General features: G+C 41.9%; 1 protein-coding gene across 1 annotated transcript in view; it reads right to left on the bottom strand.

The window, feature by feature from the left end:
- tbc1d1 (TBC1 (tre-2/USP6, BUB2, cdc16) domain family, member 1) overlaps nt 1-17502 on the bottom strand; it is a 62584-nt gene extending 45082 nt beyond the window's left edge. The window contains exons 1-2 of the mRNA XM_063009178.1: nt 17239-17502; nt 16694-16930 (exon numbers count right to left, since the gene is read on the bottom strand). Coding sequence (XP_062865248.1) covers nt 16694-16930; nt 17239-17502 — 501 coding nt within the window. The remainder of the gene's footprint in view (nt 1-16693; nt 16931-17238) is intronic.

The following is a 17502-nucleotide window of genomic DNA, read 5'->3' as shown; positions in this document are numbered from 1 at the left end:
AGCTATCACTACAACTTAGCAAGCGAGCTAGGTTAATAGTCAGGTGCACCACTACAAGGCAGAAAAGACCATCCATTGTTTCACACACAGAGCTTCTTTTCTTTTTTTTGACGTCACCCAAAGCAGACACTGTACCGACCAAAGCAGGTCAAACCATAAACGTTTCACCATCTCAATCGAATAATCATAAAGAGAATTTAGCTTGTATAAAGGACTTTTAGCCAAAATAGGTGAAAGAAGCAGGTGGCTACTACACATCTGTGTTAGGTACGGCCCTGTTTTGCCAAGGACACACTTTCTACTTTCCAGTTCTAACCTTTTTGCACCATGGACCAGTTTCATATAAGATATAATTTCACAGACCGGCAGGGGCAGGAGGATTAAAAATAAAAATTATACTGCTCACAAATTAGCTTTTATCGCTGCAACGAGACGCGGCTTCCACCTGGGGGTGATATGAGACGATAAACACCTGTGTGTTGAAAATGGAAGTAATATTTTCATAGCTGATGTAGCGATCTCTAATAATTTATTCTTTCTGTGCGACCCGGTAATAAATAAAGTCCACGGCCCGGTGGTTGGGGACCACTGATTTACAGGACAGTCTCAACCTGTTCGCCATCATGTTCAACACACAAAAACCAGCGAGCAACAGTACCATTTAAAGCCCGGACACACATTTCGCGGGGAATAGATCCATTAGTGTAATATCATTTTGACTCACCCTGTATTAACAATAACCAGGTCTCTATAACGTCTTTTCTACTGCCGAAGCATAGCATAGCCTGGCATAGCTCCCTCTCAGTAATATAATGAGTTTGGTTTCAGCCTGTAGGTCTTAAGTGACTAACGTGTCTGGTGTTGGAGTTGCAGTTGGTACTGTATGAACAGGCATCCTATTCATTTGTCCAACAGTTGCCCCAGTTTGTCCTTCTTAAACAACTGGTGTCCTGGATAATAATAAACACATACAAACATATGGAACCCAAATATATCTTGCTGACATGCTTTTTCTTGTTTTGACTGAGTGTTATTCAGAGTAAAATCTCCAGCATCAGTGAATACAGCATTGACCTCTGATTGATTCATTGTTTACTGGGCTCCAGAATACTTCAACACCAAACACTCTGTCAAAGCTGCATTCCCCAACAACAGACTAGCAATTCAATGCTTGGGTGGTCAAGCGGTCTAAAGTGCCAGCACACCACTGTAAAGCACTCATCAGCAGAGCCGCCGACACAAACACAATTAGTCCTGTTCAAGGGAGGGAAGGCCTGTGCGAGTGGGAGTTCACATGGAGCCTAGCGTGGCTCTTCCTACGTGATACGACTCTGTGTGGGAGCCCGACGCTGGCAGGTGATAAGAAGAGAACACAGATTGGACACGTCGGAGGGTGTTTGGTGATCCGGCTCTCTTTGATAAGGTCGAGGTTTGGGTAAGCGGCAGCAGATTCACATTCGGGAATTGGGAATGACTAGATTAGGAGACACTAGGGATGTAATGATACACTCTACCCACGATGCAATGCGATTCACGATACTGGGTTCACCATATGATTTTTTCCTGATTTTTTTAAAACTGAAACTGAAGACAAATGATGAGTTTCAGACCCTGACAGACCCTACCAGATCTTTCCAGACCCTTCCAGACCCTGAAAACCCCTGACAGACCCTACCCAACTCTGACAGACCCTTCCAGACCATGACAGACCCTTCCAGACCCTGACAGACCCTACCAAAGCCTACCAGACCCTGACAGACCATACCAGATCTTTCCAGACCCTACCAGACCCTGACAGACCCTAACAAAGCATAATGAGTTTCCTCTTAAAGTTTTTCTAAAATTAAATAAAATCCTTTATTTCTGATTATCTTTTATTTATCTAAATTATATCTAATTTATATCTAAACATTTTATTTCTGAGGTAGGTACAAACTATGCAAAACAATTTTGAATTAAGCCCAATTTGGCTGAAAAAACCCGAATTTGGCAACCAGGCGTATAGCCCCAGTGACGTCAACCAGGCGAGGTGAATCGCGCCAGTGCCCTCTGCTGTTTATATTTACATTTTCGGCATTTAGCAGACGCTTTTATCCAAAGCCACTTATAGTCTAAGCAATTGAGGGCTAAGGGCCTTGCTCAAGGGCCCAACAGACGCAACCTGACAGTGGTGGGGTTTGAACCAGCGACCTTCTGCTTACTAGTCCAGTACCTTAACCGCTAGGCTACAACTGCCCTGTTTAAATTGAACATTGATTTATTTTACATGTGAAATCGATTTGAGTCGTGGAATTTTTGAACCGGTTATTAACTGTCCTGTGGTGCATCGTTACATCCCTAGGAGATACAGGGGAAAATCCAGAAAAAAAAATTATAACCACCACCAGCAATTCTTTGGCCTGAAGCCTGATAATGAAATAGTCGCATCCATAAAGCTTACATACCATTTAGGCTAGAACATCTGGATGTGCATTGACACGCTCCTTAAACACTCACCTTAATCAGCCAGCTGAACATGGACGGCATGACCAACCCCTCTCTCTCATACCCTCTACATATTTCTTTCCTCCTCCTGTGTTTGCTCATTAACACATTAAGACCAAAGCTTGGACTTTTGCTTCTTTCCTCTCTCGGCGTCTTGCTTTTTCTGCTGCTAGTCGGAATGTGTGGTTGAGTTTAAACACGCTTACTATCGCAACATGCTGTTGATGTCACTAACAGTAATGCTCGAGGGAGTACTACCTCAGTCCTACGCTCCCTTCCCCTCGTTCCCTCGGCACCTTCTCATGCTACTTGACCTCTATGATGTTGTTTGCTTTCTGACGGTACTTAAGGACTCTGCCGAGTTCCTCTGTATGAAACCTGCTGGCTTACACGGCGTTATTTTATTTAAACTCCTCCTCACTAGCTTTCTCTCAGAGGAGCCTGCAGACCCAAGACTTTCTGAGTCAGACCAACTCCCAGCTGTTCTCCTGCCACCTCATTTGTACTCACCCCCACTCAGGAAGTAAAGGCTGGTAAATTGGTGACTAATCCAAAAATAAGCAGAACTCAGCAGCAGGAGTATGTTAAAACAGGTTTGGACAATATTTGCATGACTAACTTTGATTTGACACAGGGATGCTGAATCCAAATCCACCTACATGTTTTAAATCAATGTTATTATATTTTGCCACGTTTAGTGCAATTTCCAAATCTCTGAAACATTAAAATAATACGAGGTGCTTGGTTGGCACAGTGGTCACATTTGCTTGCCAGCCAGCACAGAGACCAGGTTTAGAGTCTTGGCACTTTACAGACACAGTAGCAACTTCCACCATTTAAGCAAGATGTCAATAAAAGCAGCAGAAAAATACAGAAAGCACTGTGTGCGTGCGTGTGTGTGTGTGTGTGTGTGTGTGTGTGTGTGTTTGTTTGTTTGTTTATTAGGATTTTAACGTCATGTTTTACACTTTGGCTACATTCATGACAGGAACAGTAGTTATTCCACAAGGTTATATTGCACACAGTCTTGGACAATTTAGTGTCTCCAATTCACCTCACTTGCATGTCTTTGGACTGTGGGAAGAAAACCGGAGCACCCGGAGGAAACCCACGCGGACACGGGCCTCTGCATGTAAAATAACTATGTAAAATAAAATGCATGTAAATAAGTCAGCTATCACGGCAGCTATTTTCTCATTTATATATATATATATATATATATTAGAGATGGGACGATCGATCGGCTATGAATCGGTATCGGCCGATTTTTTATAAAAATATGCTATCGGCGATCGGCGATATTTCCTAAAAGTAGCCGATCCGATCGTGTGATATATAAAGATCACGTTAAGTTAACAGCTCAGTGGATTGATCCAGACTTTGAGCTACGAAGCGCCAACCATCACATCACCATTCATCAACCATCGTACAGAAACCATCGTGAAAGCTCTTACGATGTAATTTTGCTGATTGTAATATTTACTTTAAAAAGATAATTCGACCCGGTCACATCTGAGTCGATTCTATCAGCACGTTATATAAACTCCTGGTTCACTTTGGTAAATCGTAAGCGGTTCTTACTTGTGATGTAGATGAGAACAGAAAACGTTACAGAGCCAATCAGAGGCAAAAGTTTATTCATTACCAAATTCGTTAGTTCAGGATCATCTGCTGAACTTTTAGAAAACTTTTAGCTCCTTAGACGGAACGAGTCTGACGGTCGGTTACAGATCTGTGCTAATAGAGGTTTAATGAAGCTTTTTAATGTAAGAGAGTCACACAAAATGTTCTGTAGTAGCTGGTGTTTATTTAAAACCACGACATTTAATTAATAACAGTAAACACGGAGAGATAACCGAGAAGAGAAACTTACGCTTCACATAAAAACGAATCAACTCATGAATCAATGAATCACTTATAGCGATACTGTGAACAAAGCGTCTCTTCTAAAGGCACAAACACACACACGCACGCACGCACGCACGCACGCACGCGCGCGCGCTGCTCCGGTTTATCTTTACTGTGAGTCCAATTGCCCGATTGTGTCATGCTTCCCCTCCACCAATGCCGATCCCTGCTCTGATCGAGGAGAACGAAGCTAACCCACGCCCCCTCCGACACGTGGGGAGCAGCCGTATGCATCTTATCACCTACACTTTTCTACTCTCTTCTCATCTCTGTGCAGGCGCCATCAATCAGTCAGCAGAGGTCATAATTGCACCAGTCATGGGAGAGAGACCCCATCCGGCTTAGTCGCGCCCATATCTGAACAACAGGCCAATCGTTGTTCATGTGGCCGCTCAGCCTTAGCCGGCAGGCAGAGCTGAGATTCGATACGATGTATTCGAGATCCCAGCTCTGATTCCAGCGCGTGTCTTTTACCGCTGCGCCACCTGAGCGGCCCATGGCAGCTTTTAAGACTGAAACACGAACAGGTCGGTGTAAGGAGCATACAATCCAAATCTGCTAGCCTAAAATCGCTAGGATCCAGGGTTCGAATCCCCAGCACCGCTATCAGCCAGTCGGGCATCTACATGCAGACATGATTGGCTGTGTTTGAGGACGAGGGACATGGCCGAGACCCCACGATGGGTTGGCGTTGTCACCAGGATAAAGCAGTAGTAAAACATGAAAATAAAATGAATACGATGAATAAGATCAAGCACAGTGACGGGGTTTGTAACGTCCCACGCAGCATAAGAGCACTTTTTATTGGTAATATGCTTCTGATGTTTGCTGTGTGGGTTTGGCTGTGGTTGAGGTGGGAAATCCCAGCTAAACTAACTACACACCCACAAAACAACTCATCTAACCTGCTAACACAGTCTGGTCTGTGTGAGAGAAAGAAAAACACTCATACTGCAGGTGAGTGGGCCAATTTTTTAATCGGATATTAACTGTCTTGTGGTGCATCATTACATCCCTAATTTTAATGTATCGCTACATCAACCCTGTCAAGGGTAGAGCAACCACTGAAATGCCTTCTCCCAATTCTGCCAAGAAGTTAAAATTTGTTACAATGAATAAAACAAAGCTTTCTGTCCTGGCTGGTTTTCCCCAGCTAGAATCTGGCAACCCTATCCACAAAGACCAGCAATAAACGTTAGTCATGCACTAGTGACCAATCATTTGGTCATCATGAGGCAGAAAGTATCTCTAACAGTGATAAAACACCACAGCCGAGTGAGTGAGATTAAGTGTGGTGGTGATTATGGGAAATTCCACTCCAGTTTCCCATGGTCATTCTAACAGCAGAGTTAAAAGACATCAAGTTCAAGGGTCAGAGGTCATTGTTGATGTCATAGAGGGGAAAATCAGTAAAGGAAAAGCCCTAAAATGTTACGATTTGTGAAAGCGTACACACACACACACACACACACACACACACACACACACACACACACGGGTAGTGAGTGCAAATGTACAGTGTTGTTTTTGCCAGAGAGAAAGAACATAGAGCACCAGTCACATGAGTTGGCACAGATATGTCATGTGACACACACACACACACACACACACACACACACACACACACACACACACACACACACACACACACCTGTGTCTGTATTCTGGTTTGCACCCACCTCAAAATCGTACAGAGGAATGATTAGCTGATTTATATTGCCTAGATGGTAGCAGACCCAAGGCAATCCTGATCAGGATGAACCAGTGTGCAAAATCCCAATAAGATAAATTCATTCCTTTATTCATCTTTACCAACTGGTCTTACTGGGAACAGTATCATGTAGTGCTATCGATCAGACTGAGACACTGCTATCTGTGAATCAACCATCATCTCTCATGCAGGCGCCTCAACCAGCCAGCAAAGGCTACAAGTGCAGCACCAACAAGAAACCTGTTTCTCTTCTTGGTAGGAAAAGGTGCCTGTTTGGGCGCCCAGGCGGTTAATAGCACAGCTAAGGTTTGAACCGCTCTAGCTTGTGTTTAAGCCATTGGGAATTTACTGTATTGAACAGTAAATCACCACCAATCAAAAGGGTCAGCACTAGGGATGTAACGATGCACCACAAGACAGTTAATAACCGACTCAAAACTTCCACGATTCAAATCGATTTGACATGTATAATGAATCAATATTCACTTTAAACAGCAGAGGGCGCTGGCGCTATTCACCTCGCCTGGTTGACGTCACTGGCGCTATACGCCTTTTCAGCCTAATTAGGCTTAATTCAAAATTGTTTTGCATAGTTTGTACCTACCTCAGAAATAAAATGATTATTTTTAATGATTATGAATGAATAAATAAAAGATTATTTTCTTTTTTTAGGAGAAATAATAAAACCTTTGTGGGGAAAAAAAACGTATCGTGAACCCAATATCGTGAATCGCATCGCATCATGGGTAGAGTGTATCGTTACATCCCTAGTCGACACAGAAAAAACTTCTCTACTATGGTCAACAATTAGAGCAAACCAGAACTCAGAACCAGCATAAACAAGAGCGTCATAAAGAAACAGCCTTCAGATGAAAAAGTCTTATTTATTTGATAAACCCTCCTCCCAGAGCGACGTATCAAACACACGTCCCCTCCAACACAACCTGCATGAGGTGGGTTCACACGTGCAGAGTCACCAACTGATCTTTATTATTCACTATCTTAATGCAAGCGCCACTGACCAGCCGGCAGAGTCCGCAGTTACTGTAGTAATAAGAAATCCCTTCAGCCCTCCCACCCTTAGACACAGCCGATCATGTCTGTGCAGGTGCCTGGTCAGCTGATGGCAGGGCTGAGATTCGAACCCGAAAAAAGCCTTGTAATAAGTAACTAGTGCAACACTGTACTACAGGGAAGTAAAGCCGTTCTGCTTACATCCAACAATAACAGGAACACTGTACAACGTCTATGAGCCTGCAAAGTACCAAACATCAATCTTGCAATAAGAACTACCATGAACAGACAGAAGAACGAGAAACACCGTGTTTTTACTTTTTATATTTAAAGAGTACAGATCTCCTCTTCTCCCATGCACATTGTAAGTCATCTTCAAGCTCTTTATCAGTGTGGGTTTGGTCTAGGGCTGAAACGATTCCTCGAGAAACTCGAAACTTTTCGCATCGAGGCATCGTTTCATCCATACATTTATACACAGCTCACCGTGTTTCACACTTTTGCACAACGCATTCACGCTGTGGTCAGGTGACGCGAAGAAGCCGAGGGCCGCATCCGAAATCTCATACTTGAACAGAACTTATCAGAACTTCATCCGGGTACTTTTCACGTACAGTTCAATGAATACGTAGTGGACATGCTCGCCGTTCAGTATGAAAGTGCGATTTAGGACGCAGCCGAGATCTGATAGCGCGGACTGCAGAATGGAGAGAGAAAATAGTGAGGGGTGAACAGACGAGACTGGACAGAGAAAACCACAGAAAGTTTGAGATCATTTTAAGCTGGAAGAAATTCATTAAAATATATTAAAGCTTTATATTCTGCGTGAGCTGTAGCTGAAACCTTTAGTTCTAAAAGTTGAACAAATTAGAGGCGATGTTTATGTATTATTGTTTATTATTATTTATGCCTTAGCAGTTTTAGGTTGCCTGTATAAATTTTAAAAGTATTTGATTTATTTTTGATGTATTTGTTTTTGCACATCAAAATGTTCTCTTTAAACTGTCCTGTACACAAGGAATAAAAATGTACAGTTTGTTTTGAGAGACATATCTTTATTAAAGCAAAAGTATTTCTTATCCGATTACTCGATTAATCGATAGAATACTCGATTACAAAATGAATCGATAGTTGCAGACCTAGTTTGGTCCAATCCAGCAGTAATGCTGAAGTGTTTCTAAACATCTGAGCAACATTCCTGCACCTGATACCGCAGTGCCAACATGATACACTCATACAGGCAGCACAAACCACCTCCGGTCGATACTGTGTCAGGGTCACTAATGAGAGAAGTGTACAACTCCCAATGTAGAATTTAATTCCACACAACTTTCAGAAATGAATTGTAGGTAGGGGCGATGTTCTGTTTCCAGGGTTTACATAAATGATTTATACTAACAAAAAATGTTTTTTCAGCCCTGAGTTTCACTCTCTGTCCTTATCTACACAAGAACTGGAAACGTACCTGACTCTGCAGTACCAACAAGATAAAGAACCAAAATTCAGGATGTACACACACACACACAGACACCGAATGATCCAACAAAAGCACAGGTAGAGAAAGTAAACCAGGCTACTGAGCTGAAACCTGAAATCTGACACTGCAATCTGAATTCCTAAAGACAAAGACTTGATTGAGTAACAGTACAATACAAGTCGAAACCTTTAACCCCGTTTTTATTCATTTGTACCTTTAAAAATTAATAGACTTTTTTTCACTTTAGCTCCTCCTGTGTATTTTTAGGTGTCACCACAGCAGATCATTCAGGTTAGAATACCTGGTTCGGCACAGTTTTATGCCAAAAGCCCTTATTGCCGCAACACCTATTTTTATTTCCCCTGACCAATTCTGCCTGTTTAGACACCTGACTGGCAGATAGCACCGCTGAGGGCTAGTGTGTTTTACCGATGTGCCACCCAAGTGCCAGGGAAATTAACAGACATCAAAACAAAGAGTACTAGAGGAATTGAACAACAGAAAATGACATTATAATTTAGTTTCTTTAAAACTAGCAACAGTCACCTTGATAACAGCTAAACGTCTTTCATTCAACTGTGAATTCACCGAAATTATCATGTAATTATCACATTTTAAGCATTTTAATTGGGTCGATCCAAACCTTTTGATTGCTAATGCTTGACAGAAGAAGGTGAAACATATTTCCTAATTGATTGATTTACAGATTATTACAGTTCATTAATACCCGGTTAAGCTACACGATACAAAAACAAGTCCACAACAAGTGTTATAATTTATACAAATATAAAAACAACCCAACAACACTGCTGCACCTGTGACAAAGAGTACAGAGCAACAGCAAGAGGCAGGCAACAGTCAGTAACTGTATACCCACAAAGTTCATCTATACTTACACAAAGCTGAATGTGTGTATTTCATTGATTTAGAGATTATTACAGATATTTAATACCAAGTTAAGCTACATGATATAATAACAAGGCTGCAACAAGTGTTATAATGTATACAATTATAAAAACATCCCAACAACACTGCTGCACCTAATACACTCATAACAGAACACAAACTATCAGTCATTTCAGTGTCACTGCACAGCTCAGAATAGTCCACCACCCAAATATTATCTGGTCAGTGGGGGTTCTATGAGGGCCCCAAATGATTAAGATATGAGGTGCAGGGGGTGACAAAGAGCACAGAGCAACAGCAAGAGGCAGGCAACAGTCAGTAACTGTATACCCACAAAGTTCATCTATGCTCTCACAGTGCTGAATGTGTGTATTTCATTGATTTACAGATTATTACAGTTCATTAATACTAAGTTAAGCTACATGATACAATAACAAGGCCACAACAAGCGGTACAACTTATACAAATATAAAAACATCCCAACAACACTGTTGCACCTAATACACTCATAACAGAACACAAACTATCATGTCAGTTCAAACTGGTGTCACTGCAAAGCTGAGAATATTCCACCACCCAAACATCATCTGGTCAGTGGGGGTTCTATGGTAGTCCCAGATGATTGAGAAATGGGGTGCAGGGGGTGACAAAGAGTACAGAGCAACAGTCAGTAACTGTATACCCACAAAGTTCATCTATGCTCTCACAGTGCTGAATGTGTATATTTCATTGATTTACAGATTATTACAGTTCATTAATACTAAGTTAAGCTACATGGTACAATAACTAGGCCACAACAAGTGTTATAATTTATACAAATATAAAAACAGAGTTTAAAAGTGATACAGACCGGGTGTAGCATGTTAGCCGTTAGCAGTGAGTTCAATTTGACACTGTCAGTTCAACCAAACTCTGCCAACTTCCCTAAAACGCACGTTTTTATAAAAGTTTGTGAATTCGAACAGCACGAATGTTACTCACTGTTGCTCTTTCAGTTCTGACATCCCTCCGGAGCAAGTTCTGAAACCTCGCTTTCATCGCCTCAGCCATTCCCTTCTTAAAATCATAATAATAAAAGTTGGAGAAGTCCGCCTTTCCAACGGCATTCTACAGGAGGAGAAGGGTGCGTCTCAAATCAACTCCCCTCGCTCCCTAGGTAGGGAACACACTCCGAATTCAGCACTGTTCAGCAAACACAGTAAATACCAATTCGTGTCGGCTTTCCATTTACATTTTCGGCATTTAGCAGATTCTTTTATCCAAACCGAGTTACAGTACTGTGACAGTATTTTGTCTAAGCAATTGAGGGTTAAGGGCCTTGCTCAATGGCCCAACAGTGGCAATCTGACAGTGATGGGGCTTGAACCAGCGACCTTTCAATTGCTAGTTTAGTACCTTAACCACTAGGCTACAACTGCCCTAACCTGGGTCAAGTTTGTTAGAGATTTTTTAGACTAATTATATGCTTTAAACTTAAAAATCTGACTTTGGGCGCATTTAATACAAGCCCATCACTGTGCAGAGTTTGAGTCTCAGCTGTGCTTTCAAACTGTCCAGGCACAATTAGAAAAGCGCATTTAAAAAAATGTAAACATGTCATATAAAGAAAATGTGAGTCTGCTTGCTTTTTTGTTTGTTTGTTTATTAGGATTTTAACGTCATGTTTTACACTTTGGCCACATCCATGACAGGAACGGTAGTTACTCATTATACAAGATTCATCAGTTCACAAGTTTATATCGAACACAGTCTTGGACACTTTAGTATCTCCAATTCACCTCACTTGCATGTCTTTGGACTGTGGGAGGAAACCGGAGCACCCGGAGGAAACCCACGCAGACACGGGGAGAACATGCAAACTCCGCACAGAAAGGACCCGGACCGCCCCACCTGGGGATCGAACCCGGGACCTTCTTGCTGTGAGGCGACAGTGCTACCCACTTAGCCACCGTGCCGCCCGAGTCTGTGTGTGTGAGTGTGTGTGTGTGTGTAAGCACGTATGTGAAGGCTTGAATACTTTTGGTCAGGTGTGTGAGTGTGTGTATGTAAATATGTGTGTGGAGGGTTGAATATTTACATTTACATTACATTTTTGGCATTTAGCAGACGCTTTTACCCAAAAAAAATGTGATAGTATACAATCTAAGCAATTGAGGGTTAAGGGCCTTGCTTAAGGGCCCAACAGTGGCAACCTGGCAGTGGTGAGGCTTGAACCGGCAACCTTCTGATTACGGGACCAGTACCTTAACCACTAGGCTACAACTGAATACTGAATACTTTTGGTCAGGTATGTCAGTGGTCCCCGACCACCGGGCCGCAGACCGATATACTGTAGGTCCATGAGTCATTTATTACCGGGCCACACTGAAAGAATAAATAATTAGAGATCGCTACATTAGCAATTACATTTCCAATACTCTTCGGGTGTTACTGTCCTCAATGACCACTAGGTGGGAGCAGCGTCTAGTTGCAGCGAAAAAAGCTCAGGATTTACACTGATTTTCCATTCTGTAGTTAATCTACTTTAAATGCCCCACCCCTGCCGGTCCGTGAAATTATATCTTATATGAAATCGGTCCATGGTGCAAAAAAGGTTGGGGACCGCTGAGGTATGTGAATGTGTGTATTTAAATATGTATGTGGGGGTTGAATACTTCCAGTCAGGTATGTGAGTGTGTGTATGTAAGTATGTATGTGGGGGTTAAATACTTCTGGTGAAATTTGTGATTGCGTGTGGGTCCGGTGGGTCCAGTTTCATCGGAATCTCTGGGCACAATGCAGTAACACACCCTGGACATAACACTAATCCACAGCCACCCCTACTCTCAGACATAGCCAAACATGTTTGTATGTACATGTTGCCTGACCTGCCAATAGCACCACTGAAAATTCGAACCCTGGACCCCAGCAGGAATGGGCTAGCGAATTTTACAGCTGCACCACCCGAGAGGTCACCAGGAGCTTTAATTAAATTCACACAGAAGTAAATGTTCCTCAATTGTGTTAAATCCTCCCCTGTTGTTAAACACTTCCCTTATATTATAAACAAGGCAAGAATTAAAACTTTGTGTTCTAACACACACACACACACACACACATTGAGAAGCACAAGTAATTAACCTTATAAAGAATGACATGACAAAAACATGCACCCTTTCCAGCACCACATGTACAGCATTATTTCTGGAAGCTAATACTCAAGTGTTTTCTAAAAACGCCAGGCTCGTGACCGGGTCTTGATTAGGACGAATCCTGGATTAACTAGAACCCCAGCGGAACACATGCCTGTGATATTTTTGGATTAGACCGACTGCTGTTCAAACAGTGTTCTTTAGTTACAGTGTGTGGGATCAGAAGCTGTTGTTGTGGCATGTTTTTGAGGGGGTGTTTAGCATAGCAAAAGCATGTTATAAAATGATCATGAAATAATAAAGTTAAAAATCATGAATTGAGAGTAAACCGACCAAGAACTTGGTTGTCTCAGGCACTCGGAGAAAAAAGAAGAAAAGGAAACCTAGAACAAGACAAGGATGACAAAAAACAAGTGGCACCTCACCCCACCAACTGGCACAGCCCGTGCCCAGCCTGGCGTGACGTGACGCCACCCTTAAGGTAGTTTACTCATTAAGGGTGGTTCCTTTATGATGGCTAAAAAAATTGCTGTGACACAGGTTGAGTTCACCGAAAAAGAAAACGTGACCGGATAGAGCCTGGCAACTCAATTTCTGAGAAATAGCTCGGATAGGAAACCTGTGATAAATAGAAACGAGATGCAGGTGACTGACAGGTAAGAGGGACTGACACATCAATCATCCGCCATCATCAAGCTGAATAAACATGTAAACACACTTAGTACATTTAAGCTCATTTTATTCATTGCAACATAAATTTAGTTTGTAAACAAAACCCTCTTGTGTACCTCAATTAAGACATAGCCAATTCCCCATAGCATTCGCCATCTTTGTCGCATAAACGAAACCCATGGACTTTGCAATGGGTGCAGTTGCATTTGTCCAGTTTATATGTGACAAAGATAACTCAAATATTCTCATTTCTATTACCACCAAGTTGCCACTGTTGGACCCCTGAGCAAGGCCATTAACCCTCAATTTGTTGCATTGTGTACAGTCACAAGTCGTTTTGGATGAAAGCATCTGCTAAACTTTATTGATCCCAAAGGAAAATAAAGTATGGATATTTCAGATTTTAAGAACGTTACAATATTTTTTCCGATGCAACCATCTTTATCTGAGCTTGGAACTACCATTGAATAAAACAAGGATGGCACAGTGGCTCGGTGGGTACCACCGTTGCCTCACAGCAAGGAGGTCATGAGTTTGATTCCCAGGTCGACCGGTCTGGGTTCTTCTAGTGTGGACCTGTCCTGTCATGAATGTAACCAAAGTGTAGAACATCACTCCAAGAAACTTAGTATAACAAAACTTAAACTTGTAGAAGGATTTCAGGACAATGAGGAATGTGTTCCATTCACTCAGTCACTAATGCACAGCGCCCCACCTAGTGGCTAAAAATCCTCATTACTCATTAGATTCGATTGTGAGCAATTACATGGGGTGTGCAAAAAGAAAATGCCTAAACATTCACCCCACTGCTGGATGCTAAGTCATACGTATTTAACATTTAATATATTGAATTGAAGCTGAGCAAGCTGAACCTGGAGGTGTTAAAATGACTATACAGACCCAACAACACAAGATTATCAGAAGCGATTATCATTTAAAATGAGCCAAATCTGACTTAAAATACACCGTTATTCTGAAATGAGAGAGACGGAAATGCTTTAAGTGTTTTCAATCAAATGTCCTGCATGAAAAACAACACACACACAAACATGCTTCATCTGTACCTGTTTTCACCTACAGCCACAGTGTGAGTGCTACAGGAAGTGACTCAGTTTCACTTCCTTTGTCAGAAATGCAGTGAAAGTCCTTGCAACAGCCTTGCACTGTCACACAGCCATCACAAAGCATCCATTTGCCTATACAGTCCGCACAATACACCAGTCGCGGTGGGTCTGGTTCAACTGGCAGCACTGGACGTGGTGCGGCGGGAATACCCTGGACAAGCAGCCAATCCATTGCAGGATTTTACAAAGCCAAAATGGTCAAAAAGTTAACTGACTTGAGCACCTCTATTTGTTGACTTTAGAGCATTTAGAGCAATCAGTTTATCTCCTAGATGTTGAAAGACACTATACTACTTAAAGAAAGCCCACACATAGAGGGGAGAACAAGCCAAACTCCTGTGACAGTAAAGGGACCAGAAGAATAATGCTTTACAATGCTTATACAACCTGCTGTGTCCATGCATTGCTGTAATTTAAATCAGAATAATGTGTGTGTGTGTGTGTGTGTGTGTGTGTGTGTGTGTTTTGTACACAGAAACGTGTGCTGTTTCAAGATGGTAAAAGGCCATGTTGCAGTTCCTGGTATCTCTCAAAACAAATGCTGCGGAGGTCACACATGCAGGCACACACTCCTTTTTTTAGCCTGACAGGAGGGGAGTAGCACCATGTGCTAACCTTTCATGAGAGACGAGGAGGGCTGCACATGTGTCCTCGCTTCCTTCTCTTCCTATTACTTGTACCTTCTCACCTACTACAGTCCTGGTTGACCTTTACTTTGGTTTTCCTTTCTTTTACTGTTTGTAGTAAAATTAGTATGTTAGGTACACTTGTAATGCTGACTGTAAAAGCTTAAGATTTCAATAATAAACTATTGAAGCATTTCATTAATCAAAAAGGATCTGTTGGCTCAAAAATGTACATACAGCATTATAAATGATTACTTTGATGACAAAAATGGAAAAACGAGTTCTATAATGTCTTTTAACTTTGTGACATGGCCTCTTAATTCCTTGTTAGTTATTATGATTGACTGCAGCTGGTGACTTACAGTGGTCAAAAAACAAACACAAGCTGTCACCTTATACTGAGAGGGAATTAGTTTTAATGGTCAGATGTAATTCTGGGTTTCAGTCAAGTAAGCTTTACACCAACATGAGCTTTAAAGCAAGCGTGCACGAAAGCAAAACAAATAATTACAATCACCAACAAAGAATTGAGGCCGTGTTACAATGTTAAATGAAATTAAATAACTTTCTTTACAGCCAGGTATAATCAAAGTGGCTGTATGTATAAATTAAAAAGAGCAGTTATGTCCCTCACAAGTGTATGTAAATATTCGACTTTCACTGTATGTGTGTGTGTTTTGTGGTTTCAGCAGCATGCACACACACAAACAGAGCTGACATTTAGATCAGAGCTCCTCCTTTAATCCCAACATTAAAGCACTTTCAGGTTCAAGTCACACTAACATCAAAGCCAATTCTGGTATCTGACACATCTGTAAAACCAACAAATCAACAATGCAAGTTTCGGCCTCAAATGCACTTGATTTTTGCTGCTGCTGTACAATGCACGCTAAAAGAATGCAGACCCTCCTGATGTAAAGCTGAAGCGTTCATAAAATACATATACTAGAATGTCAGAATATATAATAACAGGTGAATAAAATTAATTATATAGAATAAATGATATGCTTTGTTTGGGGAGTTTGGGGAAGACTTTCCTTTTCTTTTTGTTCATGACTGTATCCCAGTGTACGAAGCAAGTTCCATAAAGCTTCTCCAATTGCATGGAAGAACTTCACTGGCCTGAATCGGGCCCTGACCTTGGCCCCACTGAACATTTACATTTTTGGCATTTAGCAGACGGCTTTATCCAAAGCGACTTGTACTGTGGCAGTATACAATCTGAGCAATTGAGGGTTCAGGGCCTTGGCAGTGGTGGGGCTTGGACCAGCAACCTCCTGATTACTACTCCAGTACCCTAACCGCTAGGCTACAACTGGCCACACCATTGGAATGAACTGGATTGTTGACTGCAAGCCAGGACTTCTAAACCAACATCAATATCTGATCTCACAAATGCTCTTTTGAATGAATGGGCACAAAAGTCTACAGACACACTTTATAAAGTTTTATGAAAAGCTCTCCCAGAGAAGTGGAGTCTGTTATAGATGCAATTTTTATCTGCAGTCCTTGTTGTTACTCACAATTGTCCAGATTCATGATTCCATTTCATTTGTACACAATTCAGATCATTTCAAAGCTCTTGTTTTTTAAGATCGATTTGCCTGATTTTAAGTTTTAAGCGTTCTGAGACTGTGTACCTTGTGTTGGTCAGGGCAGTGGAACACGTAACAGGTGGCGCTGCTCTCGTCTCGAATCAGACAGCCGAAGTAGCTCGGTTCATGGCTGTTGAAGATGAGTTTGGTAATCTGGTGCGGCCGCTGATGGAAAAAGGTGGTGTGCTGCAGCGGATCCCACGAGTCCCCAGCACCTGTTACATTCAACACACACTGCACCGAGGAGCATGAGATCCGCAGGACCACCGGACAATCCCTTATCTACAAAAGACAGAGAGAGAGAGATTTACGAGAGATTTTTAGATTTCCTCAAGTTAAATGTTTACAATACGTTGTGATATATGATATATGTTGTTTTTATTATGTGATTGAATGATTGGAACATATGTTTAATAGAATAAGACCCCCAATATTATCCTCCCAATTTAGTCATGTCAATTTCCCATATTGTAACTTATTGTAACACCTTGAATAGGGTGCCAATCCATTGCAAAGCTTGAGCTATCCGCTTCCTAATATATAGCCAATCATGTCAGGCTCCATAGATCTTTGGTTTTTGCCTTACCCACCTCCATGGCTCGAGCTCCAAAAGCTCTAGTGCTAAAGCTCCGCTCCTTCAATCGAGGTCTCCGTATCTCAGCCACCACCCACGGCAACATGGCCATGGTGGTCTGGGGGTGGACCGCTAATGACCCCGTTAGTGTTAGCCTGTACTGGATCTCCTGCTCCTCCTGTACATCTTTCCCTCCAACAGGTTTTGTCCCAGGCAGAGACTTGGAGGGAGAAACACAATCATTTCGGGGTTTCACCTGAAAGCAGATTCCCTGATCCAT

The sequence above is a fragment of the Trichomycterus rosablanca genome, chromosome 14, assembly GCF_030014385.1.
Source record: "Trichomycterus rosablanca isolate fTriRos1 chromosome 14, fTriRos1.hap1, whole genome shotgun sequence".
NCBI lineage: Eukaryota > Metazoa > Chordata > Actinopteri > Siluriformes > Trichomycteridae > Trichomycterus > Trichomycterus rosablanca.
The sequence above is the reverse complement of the archived record's forward strand: the minus strand, read 5'-3'. Positions and strand labels throughout refer to the sequence as shown.